Raw genomic sequence first — 24,416 nt, 5'->3', positions numbered from 1 at the left:
ACAGGGTTTCTCTGTAGCTTTGGAGCCTGTCCTGGAACTAGCTCTTGTAGACCAGAGCTGGCCTCGAACTCACAGAGATCCGCCTGCCTCTGCCTCCCGAGTGCTGGGATTAAAGGCATGCGCCACCATCGCCCGGCCTGTCTTTGCAGATTCTTGAACCAGGAATAGTAACCAACATTCATGGCCTTTTGACCCTCCTTCTCAGGATTCCGGCTTTCTCTCCTGGCCAGAAATGTTCAGCCTGGACTCATTCAGAAAAGGTAAGAATGAAACAGTTCATATGACTCCACGCCTCTTCCCTTTGATTGGCTGCTGTGACCGTGTGAGCCCGCCCCTGTAGTGTGCAGTTCTCTGACCCTCTGGGGTTATTCCCCAAAACCTCTTCCTTTCCTACATAGCTCAGAACTGCTGCTGCCTTTGTGCATGTTTATTTCCTTACTCCCAAAGTGTTCCTTCCTGCCAACCACTGCTTATCAAAATCCTGCCTGCTTTTCTCCTTCCTTCCTTCCTTTTTTTTTTTTTTTTTTTTGTATAGCCCTGGCTGTCCTGGAACTCGCTCAGTAGACCAGGCTCTGTCATGGAACTCACAGAGATCCTCCTGCCTTTTCCTCCTGAGTGCTGGGATTAAAGGCACGTGCCACCACTGCCGTTTTGTCTATCTTTAAATGTTGTACCCTTGAATGTGGGAGGACTCTTTTCAGATAGGAATGGAGAAATTGAGCTAATCATTTCCAGCTGTACCCTCAAGGCAGAGCTGAAAGTAATTCAGAATTCAATCTTAATCTAGAGGAGCCTATAGGCATTTCAGGTTTATGTTTACTGTGAAACCCACACAGCTCTCATACCTTAAAACTTATGAGAGAAGCAGAGCATGATTGAAATATATTGTATAGGGACTGGAGAGATGGCTTAGAGGTTAAGAGCACTGGCTGCTCTTCGAGAAGACCTGGGTTCGATTACCAATACCTACAAGGCAGCTCACAACTGTCTCTGTAACTCCATTCTAGGTGATCCGGCTCCATCACATGGACAAACCTGCAGGCAAAACACCAATGCACATAAAATAAAAATAAATAAATACTAAAAAAAAGAAATATATTGTATGTAGCCAGGCAGTGGTGGTACGCCTTTAAGCCCAGCACTCAGGAGGCAGAGGCAGGTGGATCTCTGTGAGTTCGAGACCAGCCTGGTCTACAAGAGCTAGTTCCAGGACAGGCTTCAAAGCTACAGAGAAACCCTGTCTCAAAAAACAAAAACAAAACAGAAAAAAGAAATATATTGTAATAAGTCCTCAAAGAATTGATAAAAAATACTGTATTACAAAAGAAGCCATGGGCAAGTGCGAGTACAGTAGTATGACAGAGGGTGTCAGGTCACTGGTGCAAGGGAAGATGCTTCGGGCCACCAAGGCAGGCCGCTGGCATGATGCCAAGAACGTGCCAGGAATGTTCTGAGAGAACAGAGTTGCTGAGGCAGTGCAGTGGGAAGTAGAGCTCCAAGCTGTTGGAGTTCCTTAGTTTTACTTCATGTATCTCAAAAATTTGGAGCTTAGGGCTGGAGAGATGGCTCAGAGGTTAAGGACACTGACTGTTCTTCCAGAGGTCCTGAGTTCAATTCCCAGCAACCACATGGTGGCTAACAACCATCTACAATGAGATCTGGTGCCTTCTTCTGGCCTGCAGTCATACATGGAGGTGGCACACTGTATTGTATACATAATAAATAAAATAAAAAAAAAATTGTATCTTCTTTTATTTTTTTTTGATTTTTCGAGACAGGGTTTCTCCATAGCTTTTTGGTTCCTGTCCTGGAACTAGCTCTTGTAGACCAGGCTGGTCTCGAACTCACAGAGATCCGCCTGCCTCTGCCTCCCGAGTGCTGGGATTAAAGGTGTGCGCCACCACCGCCGCCCGGCTAAATAAATAAATCTTAAAAAAAAAAAAAAAAAAAAGAAACCCAGTCTTAATGTGCCCGCCCCCAAAAAGACTGACATAGACGACTAAAGCAAAGCAAGCAGGATGTTTATTAAGATTCAGAGAGAGGCCAGATGTGATGACATAGACCTGTGACTCCAGCTAGCACTTGGGCCCAAGAACTCAAAGTTATCTTTGGTTCAGTGAGTTCAAGGACAGTCTGGTCTGTTAGATTTGTTGTCTCAGAAAAACTAAACAAAGCAACCATAAACTTTATAAGATTAGATGAAGAAATAGTTTGGGGCCTTCTGGAGACTCAAAAAAGATCGCTACAAGGATATTTCTGGTGTCTATATGAGTCGGTTACAGTTCAGTTGTGTGGCATTGTTGCCCTGCTCCTCAGAACCTGTTGTTGGGGCTCCAGTATTGCCCTGAGCTCCACTTGCGTTCTCAGGGTGAATTATCTCAGTCTTACGCACTGTGAGGGGTGAGAACATGTCACCCTGATGTGTTTTCTTTCCCCAGATCGGACCCAGCACAGGCAGCGTCAATGCAAACTTCCCCCACCCCGCCTTCCACCCATGTGTGTCAACCCTGCTCCTGGAGGGACCATCTCTCGAGGTAAGGGAGGAGGAGTCTTGCCTCCAGCAACGGCTTGGTCCAAGAAAATCAGTGGGTAGGTGGGTGGCAGTCGAAACCTTGTACCAGGGACATGTGCTTCTCAAAAATGAGCCTGGAAGGTGGGCTTAGCAGAACTGATGGGCCCAAGTGAGGATGTACTTACAGTAGGTTTTTTATGATCCTTGGTTGTGTGACTTCGACCCTATATTCTCCTTGGGCCTCCACATGTGGCCTAAAAGAAATGTTAGGATAAGTTGAGTTGTTAAAGCACCAACATGGAGAAGCTTCAGAGAGAGCAAATGCTTGAATCGGGGTCAGAACAAAACACTGACTCAGAGTGGTACCCTCCATCTTAGATGCTTAGATGCTATCTTCCCCAGTACCTAAAAGCGCTTTGCCGATGTTAACGTCTACCTGACAATCCTTTGGCGAGATGGCCTATATTTTTGATGAGGAAGAATATCTAAATACCCAGATGAATGATGGGTCACCTCAGGTGAATGTATACCTAGGGATAGAGACAGTAGTCAGTGCACATGTGTTTTTTTTATTATTTACTCTTATGTGCATTGGTGTTTTGCCTATATGTATGTCTGTATGAGGGTGTCAGATCTTGGGTGTCAGAGTTACAGACAGTTTTAGCTCTCATGTGGGTGCTGGGAATTGAACCTTGGGCCTCTGGAAGAGCAGTTAATGCTCTTAACCATTGAGCTATTTCTCCAGCCCCGAGCACACAAATCTTTACCTTCCCTCAGAGGTAAGTCTTTTTTCTTCATTTGCCAAGCCCAGCATTCCTAGGCCTTTGTATCGTGACAGATGTGCTTTTATGCCTTGGCTGCTTGTGCATCTGTCTAGTGGAGAGAACAGTATTGCAGGCCATGGAGGTTTTGCGCCTCCAAAGTGGGTCTGCCTAGTCTAGTTTCTGTAAAGTAGTTTGAAGGTTAAGAACTTAGGACTGGTGTGGGGAGCAGTTTCTGTGGCCATGATGCTGCCATCTCCAGTGTTCTGCCCTCCACTCTGCCATGGCCCTGACTTTCGACGGCAGCATAGCATAAATACACACTTCCAGCCCTGTGACTACCTGACTTAGGTTTTAAAGAAATGCCACCCCCTACTATTGCTAAAACAAGAGTTGATTGCCCTTTTTTTTTTTTTTTTCCTTTCTTAAAATGCCCTGTAACTCGAAAAGGCTGAACGTTAACATTTCCAACATGGCAGGTGAGTGGCTCTGAGAGTGTTAGGTGTGCTGTGGCTGAGATCCAAGATTCTTAGCTTGGGTTAACTAGGGGTCAGATAGGCAGTGCCTCCTTGAATGCCAAGGAGCACACTATATTCTTGGGATGGATAACTGCCCTGTGGGTGACCCATAGGTGCCGCATGCTCCTTTTCTAGCTGTGCCTCCAGAAGGCATCCATGGGGTGTCAGAAGACATCCTGATATGCATATACTCTTAGGCCTTCTTCCTTCCACGCTGCTTTTGTGTGTGTGGGAGGGGTTGGGGTGGGCATTGAACACAGGGCCTTGCAAATGTAATGCTAGGACATTGACTTCTATTCCCTCCTCCATCTCCTCCTCCTCCTCTTTATTTTTGGGATGGAGACTTACTGTCTTGTACATTTGTCTTGCTTTAGCCTCCTAGTAGCTGGGCTTATAGATACTGCACCTCGCATGGCACTCTAGTGGCTTCACTTGTACTTCTGTCCTTAAGAAGAAGCTATGCGAGCCATGCAGAAGGGGTACACTGCTTTAATCCCAGCATTCGGGAGGGAGAAGTAGGCAGATCTCTGTGAGTCTGAGGCCAGCCTGGTCTACAGAGTGAGTTCCAAGACAAAGCTGTAGGGAAACCCTGTCTCAAAAAAAAAAAAGAAAGGAAGGAAGGAAGGAAGGAAGGAAGGAAGGAAGGAAGGAAGGAAAGAAAGAAAGAAAGAAAAGAAAGAAAGAAGCTGTGAAAGCCGCATATGGACATGAACACCTGTAATTCCAACAATATGAAAGCAGGAGGATCAAGGGTTCATGAACAGTCTTGGTTTCAATAGTACATGGGACTTTGTCTCCCCATGCCCCTAGAAAAAGAAAGTATGAGGTAAAAACGTTGTGGTGGATTGTGGATAGCACCACTATCCAGTAGTGATGCTCACCTTTAGTCCCAGACTCAGGAGGCAGAGACTGGCAGATCCCTGAGTTCAAGGCCAACCTGGTCTACAGAGTGAATTCCAGGGTGTCCAGGGTTACATAGAGAACCCCTGTCTTATAAAAATAAAATAAAAATAAATAAATAGTACCCAGGAGACAGTTGCCATTTGTATTGAGCAGAGATCATCAGAGTCAGATTTAGAATTGAAAGGGAAAAAAAGATCATCTCCTTTCCAAACCTTTTCCTTTCCTACTGCCAATCTCTTACCAAGGGAAGGGTGAATAAATCAAGAAACTTACCTGTACGGGTCCTCTGTGCGTCTTTTCCTTTCTGCCCAGAACTGAGGCGTGGGACTCTAGAAATACTCCAGGATCCCCTGCCCAGACCCATGGGTACAGTTTGCTCTTTCCTGTGTGTTCCGTATACAGTTGCGTTTTTTCCTGATGCAGCAATCACATGTGTAAGGGTGCTTGCCTGGCTGCTACAGCTCTTCATCGTCCCATCGCCAGTCAGCTTAACCTTGTCTTCTTGTTGAGTAAGTTGTCACATGCTGGCTGAGACCCCAGTTGTTTCAGTGTTGTAGCCCCTCCCCTATTTCTGTCAAAGGTACTGTGGTGTGCACAGGTAGTTGTGGCTTTCCTCCTCATGCCTTTTTTCTTATTTTATTTTTTTTTATTTTTTTGGTTTTTTGAGACAGGGTTTCTCTGTGGTTTTGGAGCCTGTCCTGGAACTAGGTCTTGTAGACCAGGCTGATCTCGAACTCACAGAGATCTGCCTGCCTCTGCCTCCTGAGTGCTGGGATTAAAGGTGTGCGCCACCACCGCCCGGCTCTCCTCATGTCTTTTGATGCTTAAAGTTTTAGTTCCTAAGCCGGGCATTTGGATGGTACCTGGATTCCTAGCACTTGGGAGGCTGAGTCAAAAAAGGATTGCTACAGGTTTTTGAGGCAGCCTGGGTTACATAATTAGTTCCGGTTCATTCTGGGCTATAGAGTACGGCCCTGTTTCAAAACATAAGTAGGCTAAGCTCCTAAACATTTACCTTCGGACTCAGATCCTCTGCACCTTGATTCCATTTAGTGGAGATGTCCTGCCTGATCCAGAAGTGGACAGAAATATCTCTCAGAGCTGGCGAGATGGCTCAGCAGGTAACAGTTTTTGCCATGCTATTTGGATGACCTGAGTTCAATCCCTGAAGCCCATGGTGGAAGGATACATACACAATAAAGTTAATAAAGTAAAATTTAAATAAAAAGAAATATCTCTGAGTTAATAAACCTTTTATATCTTTTTTTTTTTTTTTTTTAAGACAGACAGAGTTTTACTTTGTAGCTTTGCTTGGCTTGAAGTTTGTGTGTAGACCAGAATGTCCTGGAACTCACAGAGATTTGCCTGCTTCTGCCCCCTGAGTGCTGGAATTAAATTCATGAGCCACTGTGCCCAGCTATCTTTCAGGTTTTGCTGTCTTGTTTTTCTGTTGTAGTTAACTCTGTCATGATAGTAGGAAAGCAGTTACTGATTTTTTTTTTTTTTTTTTGGTTTTTNGACTAGCTCTGTAGACCAGGCTGGTCTCGAACTCACAGAGATCCACCTGCCTCTGCCTCCCGAGTGCTGGGATTAAAGGCGTGTGCCACCATCGCCAGGAAGTCCCACCCCAAAGGGGAAGAGACTGGCAGACTTGGGTCTTGACACGTGGGAAGTAGGGTCCTGTCTTTTTTTTTTTTTTGGTTTTTCGAGACAGGGTTTCTCTGTGACTTTGGAGCCTGTCCTGGGACTAGCTCTGTAGACCTGGCTGGTCTCGAACTCACAGAGATCCGCCTGCCTCTGCCTCCCGAGTGCTGGGATTAAAGGCGTGTGCCACCATCGCCCGGGCGCAGTTACTGATATTACATGAGCAAATGAGCGTAGCTCTGCTCCGCTAGCTTCCTTATAGGGTTGGAACGGCTCTTCTCTTGGTAAGAGCATTTCCCTAGCTTGAGATCAACCCCCAGCACTGGTTCTCCCGTGCTCAATGGGATCAGTAGTTCAAGGTCATCTTTGACTAATAGCAAGTTCAAGGTGAGGCTGGAGTAAATGAGACCAAGCTTTAAACACCAGCAACAAGAGCTGTAACAGCATTGGACTGGATTTATTCTGCACTCAACGGTTTGCCAGTCCCTGCTCTGAACCCCTGGGAGAAGATGATAGATAGAGATGGCTCCTGAAAGCTAACTGAAAGAGCGCTCCAATCTCATTGCTCTGCCTGCCTCTGCCTCCCCAGTGCTGGGATGAAAGGCATGCACCCTTACTCCCACCCAGCATGAGTTTTTGTTTTTAGATTTTATTTATTATTATAGTGTATAATGGGTGTACAGAACACATGTCTGGGTAGACACATGCCAGGGTGTGTGTGTGGAGGTCAGAGGACAACTTTGTTGAGTCAGTTTTCTCCTTCCACCACTCGGTGGGTTGTGGAGAATTAAGCCTATGGTCTCATGCAGGCTAGTCAGTCACTATGCCACTGATTCATAGCCCCGGCTCTTTTTAGTTTTAGAAGCAGGGACTTATTCTGTATCCTAAACTGACCTTGAACTCCAGTAATCATCCTGCTTTGGCCTATAAAGTGCTGGGATTATAGGCATAAGCCACAATGCTTACATTGATTGTTTTTTTTTCCTAATGATTTATTTTTATTTTGTGTGCATTGGTGTTTTGCCTGCAATAGTGTATGTCTGTGTGAGGGTTCGGGTCCCTTAGACCTGGAGTTATAGACAGTTGTGAGCCACCATATGCATACTGGGAGTTGAACCCAGGGATTCTGAAAGAGCAGCTAGTGCTCTTAACCACTGATCCATCTCTCCAGCTCCCTTGATTTTTTTTTTAACACAAAATTTCAAGCATCTGTTCAAAATATGTTTTCTAAAATTGGAGAAAATGAGCAAGGTATGGTGGCACGTACCTTTGGGAGGCAGAGAGGCGGGTCTCTGTTTGAAACCAGTGAGCTCCAGGAAATCCAGGGTTGTTACACGGAGAAAAGAGAACCCTGTCTTAGGAGAGAGAGAGAGAGAGAGAGAGAGAGAGAGAGAGAGAGAGAGAGAGAGAGAGAGAGAGAGAGAGAGATATTTGTTTCTTTCAACTGTGAGTCAGCCACTGTTGTGTCCACTCTGGCTTGCTAAACTTCTCTGTTCTTTTGAAGACATTCGGGCTATTTCCAGTCTTCGAGGACCATTTTTAAGCTGATTAGTAATGAGTCACACCACAGAAGGCAAAGCTCCTGGGAAATCATGTTCTGCCCTATATATAGATCTGGGCAGGGGTGCTTAATACATACAGGTGGTGTCTCCTGTGACAACTGCCTCAGATTTTTATTTATCCTTACATGTATTTTGTGTGAATGGGTGTTTTGCTTACATGGATCTCTGTGTACCATGTGTACTCCTGGTATCAGCGAGAGTCAGAAGAGGATGTCAGATCCCCTGGAAATGGAGTTATACCGTTCTTTTTCTCTTTTTTTTTTTTTTAAATATTTTATTTTATTGGTTTTTCTAGACAGGGTTTTTCTGTAGCTTTGGAATCTGTCCTGGAACTCACTTTGTAGACCAGGTTGGCCTCAAGCTCACATAGATTCTCCGACCTCTGCCTCCTGAGTGCTGGGATTAAAGGTATGTGCCACCACCACCCTGTCACAGTTACAATTCTTTTTTTTTTTTTTAAAGATTTATTTATTTATTATGTATACAACATTCTGCCTCGATGTATGCCTGCACGCCAGAGCAGGGCACCAGATCTCCTTACAGATGGTTGTGAGCCACCATGTGGTTGCTGGGAATTGAACTCAGGACCTTTGGAAGAACAGTCAGTGCTCTTAACCTCTGAGCCACCTCTCCAGCCCCACAGTTACAATTCTTGTCCTTTGGAAGAACACCTAGGGATCTTAACTGATGAGCCATTTCTGTAGCCCTTATGTCAGATTTTATTTTATATTTTTTGGCTCAATATTAAGTTCTGGCTTCAAATTTTCTATTTTCTGTTGCCAGTGGTGACCTTGAACTTCCAGTCCTCCTGACTACTTCCCAGTGTTGGGATTTACAGGCAAGCTCCACTCACTACACGTTCCTGATGGTCAAACCGGGTGACCATAATTATAGAGGCTGGGCAAGCACTACCAACCGAACACCATCCCAGACCTGGTTTTTGTTTGTTTTCATTTGTAAGTTCCACTGTATAACCTAAGTTAGCCTGGAACTTCCTATGGAGACCAGGCTAACCCCACACATGGTGCAGTCCTGGTTATGCCTCCTGAGTGATGGGACTGTAGTCGTGGGATGCCACTCTTGGCCAGTAATATGTTTCTTAGTTTTTCTTTTTTCTTTTGTAAAGACAGAGTTTCTCTGTAGCTTTGGCTGTCCTGTAACTCCCTCTGTAGACCAAGCAGTCTGAAACTCAGCCTTGAACTCACAGAAATCCACTTGTCTCTGCCTCCAGGGTGCTGGGATTAAAGGCGTGTGCCACCATGGCCCAGCTCAGAAGTAATGTTTTAATAAACTCTCCAGGGGATTATTCAAGTCATGGCTAGAATTAAAAAACAAATTTCTTCTTCCCAACCTACCCAACCTAAATTGCCAACCCCTGACTGAAAACTTTTCTCCACGGTGCTCAGACTCTGAGGCCCTTGCTCATAGCCACTCCCTTCAGATTTGCTCTGCACAGCCTTAAGAGACAGAAGAGGCACAGTAGTTTGGAAGTGGGGTCCCATTGCCATCACAGAAGCGAGGAAGAACTTAACTCCTAACTGAGGAACTAGCTCAGTTCTTGGCATTATGCCCCAAAGTAGGTGCTGTCTTCTTCAACTCCAGTTCAGGGGATTAGGTCAGCTTATGTTCAAGAGGTCTTTCCTACTAGAGAGTCTCACCAGATTTACCCATAGGAAATGGGTGCCTCACTCTTACCTACAACCAAGTCCATTAGAAGGCAGCCTATAAGGAATTTACCATGTGTAGAACCTGAAGGGAACTTGGGTCATTTTCTTGAATGGGCCTTGAGCAAATGCACAGTGCTAAAATCATACAATCCCTTTTCCTGCTTGAGCTCCAGAGCCCAGTCTGTGGTTTGAATTTCCGGGTGAGGGCGCCTGGGCTGTGTTTTGCAGGCTGGCATCCTAGCTCTCTTGCTCCCAGCCTAGCACCGAGTCCCCCTGGCCAGCAGAGGGCGCTCGGCACTCCTTTCGGCCGCTGAGCCCTGGGTTGTGCTGTCGCAGGCTGGGCCGCGGGGATCGGCGGGATCGCTATGGCGTCTGCCAGGCGGCTCGTGGCGCTGGCTGCCAGTGTCTCTCCGCGCCTGCGGCCGTCGGATCCCCGCACTGCCGGGCGACAAGGACTCTCACGTAGCTTCTCATCAAGCTTCGTCCGCCCCGATAGCACTCAGGAGGCTTCCGAGGTCGAATCAGAGGTGGCTCCTGGCGAGCCTGGGGAGGGCGACGGAAGTGTGGTAAACGGTGAGGGTTGTGTAGCGGATACTGGGCTGCGACGTCCTTGACTAGGGAAGGCAAGTGAGGGGTGCGGGACTGAGGCCGGCCTGGCAGGAGGACTCTAGTCATGAAAGTGGTTTAAACCTTTTAATCAGTGGGTCTCTACTTCCTGTTAGAAAGCCTTGTGTGGCTTAGGTTCACCTAGACCCGAGCACGTCTGCACGTGGGTGGGTGGGGGAAATCACAAGAATATCCTACTTTCTGTCAGGTTGGGTGGTATTGAGGGTTAGCTCTGTCATCACAGTCGGACTTAGTCCCAAACACACCTGGGATTTCAGAATCTCAGATAGAGGTGGGGTGTCTTCTTTGGTAGACCGACTGTCTGCTTCCTGACTGGGGCAGAGAATGGAATTGGTGAGAACATCCATGGCCATTAAGATAGGTAGAATGAGCTCTTCGGCTTTCCCCATCTGAAGAACTGGGCGTGTGGCGTCTGTCACATCTGTGTCTAGTGGGTTACTTGAAGTAGGGATACAAGATGGGATCAACTCTCCTTGACTCTAAACTGCTTGATTCTTACTGATTTATAACAGCACGTAGGCGAGTGTGTCAGGTAAGACACTCCTATTGTGCTAGTTACTCAGGTGTCTGCCCAGCTAAATATCCCAAACCAGATAAAAGCTTCCATCAGACACTTTGGAGGACTGTTTTCAAATACAGCACTGGTGAGATGGTTCAGCTGGTAAAAGTGCTGTACAGTCTGGTGGACAGACCCAAGTTCCAACCCCTGAGCCCAGCAGAGGGAGAGAACAGGCTTGCAAGGGTTGTTCTCTGGCCTCCAAATGGGGGACTCATACACACATAGTAATAATAAAATAATTTTTTTGAGACAGTCTCATGACATAGGATTCTTACCTGTCTCTGCCTCCCAACTGCTGGGGTGGCACACCTTTAATTCCTGTACTCTGGAGGCAGGTGTCTGTGAGTTCAAGGACAGCTAGGGCTGTTACACAGAGAAACCCTGCCTTGAAAAACCAAAAATAAAAAGTTTGCAACATCTGTCAGGCAATAAATGCATTTTTGAAAAGACAAAAGAATTAAATGCAGCTGCTACCTGAACATTGCTGGCATTCTAGGTACCCACTGAGGAAAAATGTATCAACTGTTGTGTAAATACTTCCCAAATTATTACGATGAAGCCAGTGCACGATACTGAATGGAGCACCCCCCAGTTCTGTTATAGGGTGGTACAGGTTGAACATAATACCAGACAGTGAAGGCCTTACATCTCCTGAAGATTTCTGGTGCTTTATGTCGATGGGCCCTTTGTTTGTTTGTTTATTTATTTATTTTTTGAGCTGCTCTGAATTGCCTCTATATGGTTGACTAAGCCCTGTCTGGCAGGAGCTGCTGCTGGAGGGGACATTTCAGCCATTTGTATTCTTTCTATTTTGAGGTTAATGCAGAGACTAAGTGAAGGGAAGGAGATAGCCCTTGTGTGTCTGATGCACCCTCTTCCCTCTGATGCCAGGGGATAGGAAAGGATTTGCTCCTGCCTCTTCCTGCTTGTGAGTCTGTGGGCTTTAGAGCGGCTTCTGCAGAGTACTGCGGTATAGTTGAGAGTGGAGGCATGCTCTTTCAAGTCTGGATCTCATCCCCGACCCACATGAAAGGATCAGTATCAGCTCAGGATGCCCAAGACCAAGATCAAAGTACCAATACTTTGATAGCTGGAACCTTGGTGGTCAGCCTAATGAGTGGCCAAATAAGTGTTTAGCTTTAAGAATATAAGCTAATGTTTTAGCAAGGCAGAGGAAATGGGAGAGAAGAGTAAAGCCTGCCAGAGCCATTTTGCTATGCTGAAGCTGTTCAGAGTCTCTTCAGCTGTCCTTGTAATTGTGTGAACCACTTTAGGGGTCTTGGTCTTCTGTACATGCATGGAAGATAACGTGTTTTGTTTTTCTTTATTTTTTTGAGTACCCTCTTTCAGACATCAAAGTCATGGAGTTTATTGACCACCTAATTCTTTTCCAAGGACTCCTACTACTGAATGCGTTGGGGTCCTGAGCCAACAACTTTAGCCCAGAGTGTACCCTATGGAGTTTCAAAAGAAAGATAATTGTAATTATTTTATTTTTTATTTCCTAGCTTCTAGGGACCTATTGAAAGAGTTTCCACAGCCCAAAAACCTTCTCAACAGCGTCATTGGAAGGGCCCTCGGCATCTCCCATGCAAAGGACAAGCTGGTCTATGTGCACACAAATGGACCTAAGAAAAAGGTAACTCTGCGGTGGCTGAGGAACTCACGGAGACTGGCTGCCGTTTTCTCTCTCTTGACTGTTTTTGTCAAAGAGGCTAAACTGGGTGTTCTGTTTTGTCTTTTGCGTTTTTTTTTGTTTGTTTGTTTGTTTTTTTCCCCGAGACAAGGTTTCTTTGTGTTAGCTTTGGTTGTCCTGGGACTAGCTCCGTAGACCTAGAGCTCATAGAGCTCTGCCTCCTCAGTGCTGGGATTAAAGGCATTGCTTTTCATTGTTCTGTTTTGAGATAGGGTCTTATGTAGCCTAGGTTGACTTGGATTGCTGGTCCTCCTGCTTCAGGTCCCAAATACTGAAGGTATTATACACACATAAAAAAAAAGTCTTATAGATGTGTCCTACTGTGTCCAGCCAGAATGGGTCTAAATGTTAACATCAATAGAGAATCTCATAATACAATTAGATTTGAAGAGCCACCAAAAGTCCACATGCTTTATTCAGGGAAAGCCAACCCAGCAGGTGGGTAAGGAATGCTCATCTTGTCTAAGAGGCCACTGTAGTGCTCCCTGAGTGTGGTCCCTTGTCTAAGAAGGAAGGCATGGTAGAAGGAATGATGAACATTCCTGCTCCAAGAGGGTTATAAAGCCTAGATCCCACAGAAGCGTTCAGGTAAACCATTCTGAGTGAAAGTTTTGGTTGGTTGGTTGCTTTGAGACAGGGTTTCTCTGTGTAGCCCTGGCTGTCCAGGAACTCATTCTGTTGACCAGGCTGGCCTTGAACTCAAAGAGGGGCACCGGGATCTGCCATTTAGGTGCTGGGATTAAAGGACTGTGTCACCACACCCAGCTTGTTTGCTTGCTTCCCTAGAGTTGACTTTGCAACCTGATCCCCTTTTCCCCATTTCTGCAGAGCTGTGGTTACAGGTGGGGCGACCACACCGACTTCTTTATTTCCTTTCACTTTCCTAGAAAGTCACCCTGCACATCAAGTGGCCCAAGAGTGTGGAGGTTGAAGGCTATGGCAGCAAGAAGATTGATGCTGAGCGACAGGCTGCAGCAGCAGCGTGCCAGCTATTCAAGGTGAGCGCCTCTACTTGAAGGCCTGCGGGCTTGGAAACTGCTAGTCCTCGCTCTCGCTCTCGCTCTCTCTCTCGCTCTCTCTCTCTCTCTCTCTCTCTCTCTCTCTCTCTGTAGTGGTTTTGGTTCCAAGGACATCTTGGTAGATGTTGATTCAGTGTTCAGTCATTCACCTTTCCTGAGCCCTTATTCTTTTTGTGTATATGTATGTGTTTATGAGTACATGTGCCTGCGTGTAGCCCAGAGATGTCATTCCTCAGTTGTCTATGTTGTTTTTGTGTGTGTATGTATGTGTTTGTGAGTATATGTGCTTGTGTGTAGCCCAGAGATGTCATTCCTCAGTTGTCTATGTTGTTTTTGTGTGTGTATGTATGTGTTTGTGAGTATATGTGCTTGTGTGTAGCCTAGAGGTCCAGTACAGGTATCATTCCTCAGTTGTCTGCTGCTTTTCTGATTGTTCATTTTATTGTTTGAGACAAGCAAGATCTTCCTGTGTAGCTTTGATGCCCTAGAACTACCTATGTGGACCAGACTAACTTTGAACACAGAGTCTGAGACTAAAGGCCTGCCTTACCACAACTGGCTCTTCTACATGGTGTTTGAGATTGTTTGGGATCTTTCTCTGTGCCGTGGGGCTCACTGATTAGGCTGGGCTTGTTGGCTGGCTAGCACATCCCACGATCCAACTGTTTCTGCTTCCCCAGACCTGGGATTAAAAGTGTACCCCTTTACCACCTGGTGTTCATACTTGACAGTTGAGGAATTCAGGTCTTCGTTCTCCTGTGGCAAGCCCTTTTTTAAATGAGCTAACTAACGACCCAGCCCTTGACTCATAAAATTTAATTTTTTTTCCCCGAGATGTGTCTTACTGAGGCCTGGAATTCATTATTGTGGACCAGACTGGCTGTCTCAGTGTCAGGATTAAAGGTGTGCACTTCCACTGCCAGGCTTCTCTGGGTAGCTTTGGAGCCTGTCCTAGAGAACTGGTTCTTCAGCTGGCCTTGAACTCACAGAGATTAGCCTGCCTTTGCCTCCCTCCCAAGTGCTGGGATTAGGTATGCCGAGCCAACATCACCTGACTTTTTTTTTTTAAGATGTTTAGTTTGCATGTTTTACTTGCCTACAGTGGAGGTCAGGACTTTAATCAGCTATGTTCTGCCAGCCGCTTCCCAAATAACCATTCAGGCTTATTACTAACTAGCTCTTACACCTTAAATTAACCCATTTCTGTTCATCTACATTCTGTCATGTGTTGTTACCCTTTTCCTCTCCGTGTCTGGTTGGTGACTCCTCTCTGCCCTGCTTCTTTCCAGTGTCCTTAGTTCCATTCTCGCTGAACCTTATCAGCTTCTTTTTTTTTTTTAAGATTTATTTATTTATTATGTATACAATATTCTGTCTGTGTGTATGCCTGAAGGCCAGAAGAGGGCATCAGACCTCATTACAGATGGTTGTGAGCCACCATGTGGTTGCTGGGAATTGAACTCAGGACCTTTGGAAGAGCAGGTAATGCTCTTAACCGCTGAGCCATCTCTCCAGCCCCCTTATCAGCTTCTTTATTAAACCAGTCTCAGTGACATGTGTTTACACAGTGTAAAGGAATAGTCCACAAGCAATTCATGCATGCCTGGTGCCCTTGAAGGTCAGAAAAGGGCTAAAGATGCGTGACACCCTACTGTATTCTTTTGAGTCTTAGAGTTTTGTAGTTTGTGATCAGGCAGTGTGACTTCTCCAACTTCACATTTCTTAAGATTATTTTGTTGTTGGCGCTTTTATGGCTCTTTGTTATTTTAAGAATTTTATTGTTTTTGTGTTTGTTTTGACATTTACATTGAAGTTTTGATAGGGATTCTATTGGCTACATTTTCCTTCGATGCTTTACTATCTCCAGTGTGTAAGGATTTCATCTCCTTAGAATAAATATCTGAACCAAGTACATTGTTCTTTTTGACACTGTTAAAAATGGCATTTGATGCCAGGTGTGGGGGCACACACCTTTAATCCCAGCACTTAGTAGGCAGAGGCAGGTGGATCTCAGTGAGTTTGAGGCCAGCCTGGTCTACAGAGCTAATTCCAGGAAGGCTCCAAAGCTACAGAGAAACCCTGTCTCAAAAAATCAAAAGATTTGGGAGAGAGAGATCAACAGTTAAGAGCACTGGCTACTCTTCTAGGGGACTTGAGTTCAATTTCTAGTACCTACATGGAGAGTCACAAGCATCTATAACTCCAGTTATAAGGGATATGATACCCTGTTCTGGTCTCAAGAGGCACTGCACAAACGTGATGCACAGACATACCCACAGGTAACACACAATCACACAAACAACCAAAAAAATTTAGAAAAGGAAGAACTTAAAGAATTCAAGATGTAACCCAATGAAAGAGACCCCCAGCCAGCATGTGCACCACCGCCCGGCTCAGATCTCGGCGTTTTTAAGTCTTCTCTTCCTTTTCTCCTTCCCTTCTGTCAGTCTGTCCTTCCTTCCTTCTTTCTATTATTGTTCATTGAGATGGACTCACTGCAGAGGTAGGACTAGATCATGAGGTCCTTCTCTTTGAGCTTCCATTCCTGGGATGACAAGAGTTCACCCTCATGCCTAGATTGAAGTGTTGTTTGTGTTCCCCTTGCTGGCCAGGGCTCCTCACAGTTTTCTCTACCCAACAGGGCTGGGGTCTGCTGGGTCCACGGAATGAGCTGTTTGATGCAGCCAAATACCGAGTGCTAGCTGATCGTTTTGGGTCTCCAGCTGACAGCTGGTGGCGTCCAGAACCCACCATGCCTCCAACTTCCTGGCGGCAGCTGAATCCTGAGAACATTCGGCCAGCAGGTCCTGGAGGCCTATCCCGAGCCTTGGGCCGAGAGGAAGAGGAAGATGAGGAAGAAGAGCTCGAAGAGGGGACCATTGATGTGACGGAGTTTCTGTCCATGACCCAGCAAGACTCCCACAACCCACTCAGGGACTCAAGGTACCTCTGTGACAGAGGGATGCAGGGGACCTTGACCATGTCTTTTTTTTTTTTTTTTTTTTTTTTGTTTTTCGAGACAGGGTTTCTCTGTGGTTTTGGAGCCTGTCCTGGAACTAGCTCTTGTAGACCAGGCTGGTCCCTGACCACGTCTTGGCATGAGATCAGTCTTCTCTGAGCCCCTACACTTTCGTCTTCATGTCCTGTTGCTCAGTGTGTCTCCCCTGTGTGGGGAAAGGGGTCTGATGGGGTAGTACACCAGTAACTCCTGTCTTGGGCTGTGGCTGGGCTCCTGCAGACAACACGTGATCCTGCTTTCCAGCTCACACTCGGGTCCCACCTTTTCAGCTTTCACTCTGCTCAGTTCTCCCTGAGGAAACCAGGGGACTGAGGGCTTCTGCAGTGTGACTGAAGAGGCAGTAGCTGCTGGCCCACTGTGTCCAACCTTACCACACACCAGGACTTTGTCCCAACCTTACCGTCCCAGAGAAACTTGGCCAGGAAGACAGCAGACTTTTTCATCTAGACTATTTGTCCTATTTGTCATAGAGGGGGTTCCTTCGAAATGACAGATGACGACAGTGCTATTAGAGCTCTGACCCAGTTCCCACTTCCCAAGAACCTGCTGGCCAAAGTGATTCAGATTGCAACGTCCTCCTCCACAGCTAAGGTGAGTTGTCTCTCCCAGAAGTGCACTTGCTTGTGCTGTCTTCCCTGGGCTCAGCAGGAAGGAAGCCTCAGGCGTGGGGCAGGGCTCAGGTGCCTTTCTCAGAGCCTGCCTAGGCCAACTAGAAGGACATGGGGTCCCTGGTGGGTGGAAAGCAAAGCAGCAGGGACAGGAAAAGTGGAGAGCCACACAGGGCATAAAGCAGGAGGGACAAAGGAAAGTCAGAATATAGGGCTCTGTCTGGTTGTGTCCAGTCCAGTGTGACTGGGGTGGTATCGGTCTCGATGCGCTCCATCTCTGGGTTCCTCCAGGTCATAGACCACCCAGCTGTCCACTCATTCCCAGCCTTTTGTAACGCTCTCATTTCCCTTCCATGTAGAACCTCATGCAGTTCCACACTGTGGGCACCAAGACCAAGCTGGCTACACTCACTTTGCTCTGGCCCTGTCCCATGACCTTTGTTGCCAAAGGGCGCCGCAAAGCCGAGGCTGAGAACAAGGCAGCAGCCTTGGCTTGCAAGAAACTGAAGGTAAGTCCCTTGGTCTAGGACAGATTAACCCGCTTTTCTAGGAAGTGGAGCACACACCAGGCCTTGGGCTGTTTGTACCCAGGTAGGAAAGGATCTGTTTCCATGACTACTTCCCCAGAGCCTCTGCGGGGACTTTGCCTGTGAGCGCAGCCTTACTAGCACTTGACCAGAACCAAGGTGAAGCCAGGGCGAGCTCTCACAGGCAAAGAGGTGTGAACAGAGAACTTGGTGCCCAGAGAGATCCTGCAGACCTTGGTGGCCAAGTGAAAAATCTGATGTACATCTAGAATGAAAATTGAGGCAGTAAGTGGCATTGAAGTGTTGGCAGAGCGGCCTCCAGCTGGCAGGTTGTGTGTCATACGTATGGAGGCCGGAGTCATTTCTCTCCTTTTCCCCTGTGGATTCCGGGGATCACTCAGCTCACCAGACTTGGTGGCAAGCACACCCTCCTCTTTGTTTTTTCAAACTTGAGACAGAGGCTGACCCAGTACTTACTCCACCGCTGAGGATAGCCGTGAGCTTCTAGACTTTCTGCATCCACTTCCTGGGTGTCTGTGCCACCATACAGTGCTGAAGACTAAACCCAGTTTTATGTATATTAGGCAACTGACCACCTACCCAGCTTAACTACATTCCCAGCCTGACCTCCAACCCCCGTCCTTTTGAGACAGAACCTCACTAAAGCTCAGTCTGGCCTAGTACTTTCTTTGTAGCTCAGGTTGACTTCCAACTCACACTCTTTTTTTTTTTTTTAATTAATTTATTTTTTTTTAAATATTTATTTATTATGTATAAAATATTCTGTCTGCGTGTATGCCTACAGGCCAGAAGAGGGCACCAGATCTCATTGCAGATGGTTGTGAGCCACCATGTGGTTGCTGGGAATTGAACTCAGGACCTTTGGAAGAGCAGGCAATGCTCTTAACCACTGAGCCATCTCTCCAGCCCCCCAACTCACACTCTTGTCTCATCACAAATGGTAGGATTATCATTGGATGCCATTAAGCCTGGCAAGTTTGTTTTTTTCCTTCTTTCTTCCCAGGATTGGGAATTGAATATAGGGTACTCCTCATGTGTGGTGGCCGCTCTCCCACTGGGCTTACTTGTGGCAGTACTTTTGAAGGCGCTTTGGCATCGGTTGATGCTGCAGCCTTAGAATTAGCAGAGTATTGAGTTCATCTGAAGCATGTGGAGCTTCCGTTTGCACAGTGTGAAATGAGCCTGCTTTTCTGAGTGCTCTCTATAGCTCTGTGGATTTGGTTATGGGAACCACATCTTAGATCTCTCTGATGCTGAGGGATACATCTGTCTACTCGGAGAATATGAATAGTCTGTGAGTTGGTGATGCTGTATACTTGGGAGGCAAGGCAGAAAGATTATCCTGAGATCAAGGCTACCCTGGGCTATATAGCAAGGCTGTATTTAAACAAACAAGAACAAAGAAGCAAAAGAGAAAAAGTTGTACATAGGTGGGGACTTTGAGGTGTGCATGTGCTCTGCTTCAGGCTCAGCAGGGCAGAGCTGGGGTTGTCGCAGGATGTGGCTCAGTCTGCAGTTTCCTATACACAAGTCCCACACTCTTGGCATGGGAGAGACTGTCTGGGAGGGGCTGCAGTGTTAGGAAGCTGACACGCAGACTGACAGGTGGTAGCATTGCTGCCTTTTAGGACGTGAGCACTGGTGAGGGGGGGCTGCTGCAGTGGGAAGATGTCCTGCAGAGAGCTGGTGACCTTTCCACATGGGAGACACACAAAGCTGAGAAAATGAGGGGCTCACATTGTCCTGAAGGTCATGCTTTATCTTGTAAGGTGATTTGAAGCACGTGGTGAAGCAAACATTTTCCTTTCAGGGGCCTAGCTTATCATTTTCGGGCATTTATAAGGGTATAGGGTATAGGACGGACATTCCATGTAGTTCCCTGTATGGTGGGGTCACCAAAGGCACAGTTCGCAGCAGGACCTGCTAGCAGGATCTGGGTTGGGAAGCTATGGTGACGGAGCCCAGGGAGAGCTTGTGGAATAGGGTGTTGAAGGGTGTGCCTTCCTGGTCTCAGGTGTGTGTTGGGAATTGGTAGCAATGGGATTGGTCTTCTGGGATATTGGAAGGCTGTGACTATACCAGAGGAGTCTGTTCTTGGGCCGCCATGCCTGGGCAAGGGGTAAGGTTCTACTGTGATATCACATTTAGTTTGTTTTTTATTTTTTTAAAATGGTTTTTAAACTTACTATTGGAGTTATACCGTGTTGCCCAGATTAGCCTGGAATTTGGCCTCGTACCTCCACCTCCTGAGTGCTGGGATTATAAGAGCATAGACTGAGCCATACATATCCTCCTGCAGAGCCTGGGCCTGGTGGACAGGAACAATGAGCCGCTTACCCATGCCATGTACAACCTGGCCTCCTTGCGTGAGCTGGGTGAGACCCAGCGCCGGCCATGTACCATCCAGGTGCCCGAGCCCATCCTTCGCAAGATAGAGGCCTTCCTGAGTCATGTAAGAGTCCTGCCTTCCATCCCACTGTCTCCCTCTCCAGACTGAAGGCTGCTTCTGCCTACGACAGGCGTAGGAAACGTTTTTTCCCACTGAGCAGGGAGCCTTGGAGCCCCCTGGCCCTAAGTCCCCTAGTCATGCCTCTGAGGGTGTCAGGGCAGTCACAGCCCAAGTTCTCCTCTGCTCTGTGGGTTGGGCCCTAACCATCTGACCCCAGTGAATCCTTTGGAGGGGCTGACTGCATGGAGGAGGAAGACAGGCATTTCTGTCATTTTGCTTGCTTCCTCGTCCTCTAGTACCCGGTGGACAGTTCATGGATTTCCCCAGAACTCCGGCTGCAGAGTGATGACATCTTGCCCTTAGGCAAGGACTCAGGGCCCTTGAGTGACCCTATCACTGGCAAGCCATACGTACCCCTGTCAGAAGCGGAGGAGGTACGCTTGAGCCAGAGCCTGCTAGAGCTGTGGCGGAGGCGGGGGCCAATTTGGCAGGAGGCCCCCCAGCTACCTGTGGACCCTCATCGGGACACTATCCTCAGTGCCATCGAACAGCACCCAGTGGTGGTCATCTCTGGGGACACAGGCTGTGGGAAGACCACTCGCATCCCTCAGCTGCTGTTGGAGCGCTATGTGACTGAGGGCCGAGGTGCCCGATGCAATGTGATCATCACACAACCTCGCCGTATCTCAGCTGTATCTGTGGCGCAGCGTGTCAGCCATGAACTGGGCCCCTCCTTGCGCCGGAACGTGGGCTTCCAGGTGCGCTTGGAAAGCAAGCCCCCAGCCCGAGGTGGAGCTCTGCTCTTCTGCACTGTGGGTATCCTGCTGCGGAAGCTGCAGAGCAACCCCAGCCTGGAGGGTGTGAGCCATGTCATTGTGGATGAGGTCCATGAGCGGGACGTGAACACAGACTTCCTGCTGATTCTGCTCAAGGGCCTGCAGCGGCTCAACCCAGCCCTGCGGCTGGTACTCATGAGTGCTACGGGAGATAATGAGCGCTTTTCCCGCTACTTTGGGGGCTGCCCCGTCATCAAGGTGCCTGGCTTCATGTATCCCGTCAAGGAACATTACCTGGAGGACATCCTGGCCAAGCTGGGCAAACACCAGTACCCACATCGGCATCGGCACCATGAGGTGAGGAGAACCCCAATACACACCCCAGGGTCGCTGGGCTTTCTTTTATGTTCCTCCCTTTTATGATAGAGCGTCTTACCTTCCCAAGCCTGTTTTTTCTTGATAAAAATAATCAGTCCTGTTTGTGTTGCAAGTATGTGAGGACTGGAGCTTCATCCCAAGTAGCTCCCTTCCTCACCGTCCTTTGCTGTGGCTGTGACTGGCCTGTCTCCCCACCCTAGTCTGAAGATGAATGTGCCCTTGATCTGGACCTTGTGACTGACTTGGTTCTGCACATCGATGCCCGTGGAGAGCCAGGTGGGTGCTTCTCTCGCTTCTCAGCTATTTCCTTTCCCTACCAGCTGGATCAACCAGCTTATGGCTGCAGGGCCTTTTACAGGTGGAATCCTGTGTTTTCTGCCCGGTTGGCAAGAAATCAAAGGAGTGCAGCAGCGACTCCAGGAGGCCCTGGGCATGCATGAGAGCAAGTACCTCATCCTACCAGGTGAGTCTGGGGAGGCCCAGTAATGAGTCCTGCCTCTGCCAGTCTGTACTCTAGTGGCCCAGGTTTCTGACTGTAACATTTTTCCCTGAGGGTGTAATTTATCAAATGGCTTCAGTTTTATCAGGGCCAGGAATGGGTGGGGAATCAAATTTCTTGTCCTGCTCTAAGTCCGAGATTCTTTCTGCTAGAACAGTGCCTATAGTCCTTTTGCATCTTGCTACCCACCAGTGCACTCCAATATCCCCATGATGGATCAGAAGGCCATATTCCAGCAGCCTCCACTTGGGGTGCGTAAGATCGTATTGGCCACCAACATTGCGGAAACCTCCATCACAGTTAACGACATTGTGCATGTCGTGGACAGCGGTCTGCACAAGGAGGAACGCTATGACCTGAAGACCAAGGTGGTGCCTCTCTCTTGGACCCAACCCACCCAGTGAGGGAGGACTTGTGAAGTTGCCCCTAGTCCCATTCTGCTGTAGACATTTTGTTGGAAGGCTCACAACGGGAAATGTCCCTGTTGAGGGGTGATGAGGGTGACTGGTGAAGTGGGCAGACAAGGCCTGTAGCATGTGTAGGTTTCCTGCTTTCTCCCAGGTGTCCTGCCTGGAGACCGTGTGGGTGTCGAGAGCAAATGTGATTCAGCGCCGTGGCAGGGCTGGCCGCTGCCAGTCAGGTTTTGCCTACCACTTGTTCCCAAGGAGCCGGCTGGAGAAAATGGTTCCCTTCCAAGTGCCAGAGATCCTGCGCACACCTCTTGAGAACCTGGTGCTGCAAGCCAAAATCCACATGCCTGAGAAGACGGTGCGGCAGAGGCGGGGCTGGGGAAGGGATTGCTCCTGGACCAGGGCAAGTGGGACACAGGCTCATGGGGTGTGGTTCTTGTTGCTATAGGCAGTGGAGTTCCTCTCCAAGGCTGTGGACAGTCCAAATATTAAGGCAGTGGATGAGGCTGTGATACTTCTCCAGGAGATTGGTAAATGGGGCTAGGAATGGTTGGGCTGTGGAGTGGTTCATGGGTGGAACTGACAACTGAGCTGTTGCAGGGGTTCTGGACCAGCGGGAGTACCTGACCACCTTGGGGCAGCGCCTGGCCCACATTTCTACGGACCCACGACTGGCCAAGGCCATAGTGTTGGCTGCCATCTTCCGTTGCCTGCACCCACTGCTGGTGGTTGTTTCCTGCCTTACCCGGGATCCCTTTAGCAGCAGTTTGCAGAACCGGGCAGAAGTGGACAAGGTTAGATCCTATGGCAGAGCACTCTTGCTGTTTATCCGTCCCCCACTCACTGTCCTGGACTAGGCTCTAGTTATTCTCCTGACCCCTGTACCTTCTCTCCCAGGTGAAGGCACTGCTGAGCCACGATAGTGGCAGCGACCATTTGGCCTTCGTGCGTGCTGTGGCTGGCTGGGAGGAGGTGCTGCGTTGGCAGGACCGTACCTCCCGGGAAAACTACCTAGAAGAAAACCTTCTGTACGCCCCCAGCTTGCGCTTCATCCACGGTCAGCCTGGCCCCCAAGTGGGCCTTCCTGAGCACCTCCCACCCTCAGAGCTCCCGTCCCCAGCCTTGAGGCAGGGCCTCTGTTCACACTCCGCTTTGCCTCCCCAGGGCTCATCAAGCAGTTCTCAGAGAATATTTACGAGGCTTTCCTAGTGGGAAAGCCCTCTGACTGCACACTGCCCTCTGCTCAATGCAATGAGTACAGCGAGGAAGAGGAGCTGGTGAAGGGTGTGCTGATGGCTGGCCTCTACCCCAACCTCATCCAGGTGCCTCCTCTAGGACAGGGAGCTGACCAGGCCTACCTCTCTCCACCCCAGCCCCTTGCTCATATTTTCCTGTCCCTTCAGGTGAGGCAAGGTAAGGTGACTCGGCAGGGGAAGTTTAAGCCCAACAGTGTCACCTACAGGACCAAATCTGGGAACATCTTGCTGCACAAATCGACCATTAACAGGTGGGTGGCCCACAGGAGAGGAGGGGCCTCAGATGATGGCTAAAAGTGCAGCATCATTGCATTCCACAACACTTTGTTCCCTAGGGAGGCCACCCGGTTACGGAGCCGATGGCTGACGTATTTCATGGCTGTCAAGTCCAACGGTAGCGTCTTTGTTCGAGATTCCTCCCAGGTTCACCCGCTAGCTGTGTTGCTCCTAACAGATGGGGATGTCCATATACGCGGTGGGTACCTCTCTCTTCCACCACTCAAAGGCCACCACTGGCTCCTGGCCTCAGAGGCATGACCAACATAGACTCTTGTCTTTGCCCTTCTCCAGATGACGGGCGCCGGGCCACCATCTCACTGAGTGACAGTGACCTGCTGCGGCTAGAAGGTGATTCACGAACTGTGCGACTGCTAAGGGAGCTGAGGCGAGCCCTAGGCCGAATGGTGGAGCGGAGCCTCCGCAGTGAGCTAGCTGCACTTCCGCTTAGTGTGCAGCAGGAACACGGGCAGCTGCTTGCACTGTTGGCAGAGCTGCTGCGGGGACCTTGTGGCAGCTTTGATGTGCGCAAGACAGCTGATGACTGAGCCCTCTTCAGCTGGGCTATGTACAGAGTGCAAATGTTTATTTAAAATAAAGTTATATTTATCCCTTGTGAGTGCTGCTGTCCTCCCAAGGGCTCCTTTAAAGACACTGGGCTCTTGGCCCCAAATTAGGGGGGGAAGGCAGATACTGCTCAGATACAGAGCTGGCGGTGGCTAAGGGAGG

General features: G+C 48.4%; 1 protein-coding gene across 12 annotated transcripts in view; it reads left to right on the top strand.

Moving 5' to 3' along the window:
• Nucleotides 1–24,306, top strand: part of Dhx30 (DExH-box helicase 30) — a 29,391-nt gene extending 5,085 nt beyond the window's left edge. For 3 of the 12 annotated variants that reach the window (XM_050139416.1, XM_050139418.1, XM_050139419.1), the window contains 21 exons: nucleotides 150–260; nucleotides 2,439–2,534; nucleotides 5,748–5,815; nucleotides 12,262–12,392; nucleotides 13,337–13,447; nucleotides 16,110–16,411; nucleotides 16,958–17,078; nucleotides 17,455–17,604; nucleotides 19,943–20,095; nucleotides 20,389–21,225; nucleotides 21,447–21,522; nucleotides 21,605–21,709; nucleotides 21,938–22,113; nucleotides 22,307–22,513; nucleotides 22,604–22,685; nucleotides 22,756–22,949; nucleotides 23,053–23,212; nucleotides 23,320–23,477; nucleotides 23,559–23,662; nucleotides 23,747–23,886; nucleotides 23,982–24,306. In XM_050139416.1, coding sequence (XP_049995373.1) covers nucleotides 2,464–2,534; nucleotides 5,748–5,815; nucleotides 12,262–12,392; nucleotides 13,337–13,447; nucleotides 16,110–16,411; nucleotides 16,958–17,078; nucleotides 17,455–17,604; nucleotides 19,943–20,095; nucleotides 20,389–21,225; nucleotides 21,447–21,522; nucleotides 21,605–21,709; nucleotides 21,938–22,113; nucleotides 22,307–22,513; nucleotides 22,604–22,685; nucleotides 22,756–22,949; nucleotides 23,053–23,212; nucleotides 23,320–23,477; nucleotides 23,559–23,662; nucleotides 23,747–23,886; nucleotides 23,982–24,235 — 3,600 coding nt within the window. In that variant the 5' untranslated portion in view covers nucleotides 150–260; nucleotides 2,439–2,463 and the 3' untranslated portion in view covers nucleotides 24,236–24,306. Of the gene's footprint in view, nucleotides 1–149; nucleotides 261–2,438; nucleotides 2,535–3,723; nucleotides 3,753–5,747; nucleotides 5,816–9,895; nucleotides 10,141–12,261; nucleotides 12,393–13,336; nucleotides 13,448–16,109; nucleotides 16,412–16,957; nucleotides 17,079–17,454; nucleotides 17,605–19,942; nucleotides 20,096–20,388; nucleotides 21,226–21,446; nucleotides 21,523–21,604; nucleotides 21,710–21,937; nucleotides 22,114–22,306; nucleotides 22,514–22,603; nucleotides 22,686–22,755; nucleotides 22,950–23,052; nucleotides 23,213–23,319; nucleotides 23,478–23,558; nucleotides 23,663–23,746; nucleotides 23,887–23,981 lie in introns of those variants that run through there. The other 9 variants (XM_050139414.1, XM_050139415.1, XM_050139417.1 and 6 more) reach the window with 5 other exon arrangements.
• Nucleotides 24,307–24,416: the final 110 nt, after the last annotated feature.

This window comes from Alexandromys fortis, unplaced genomic scaffold, assembly GCF_014885135.2.
Source record: "Alexandromys fortis isolate MF-2015 unplaced genomic scaffold, M_Fortis_MF-2015_v1.1 scaffold_36, whole genome shotgun sequence".
Classification (NCBI taxonomy): domain Eukaryota; kingdom Metazoa; phylum Chordata; class Mammalia; order Rodentia; family Cricetidae; genus Alexandromys; species Alexandromys fortis.
This window is presented reverse-complemented; position numbering and strand designations above follow the sequence as displayed.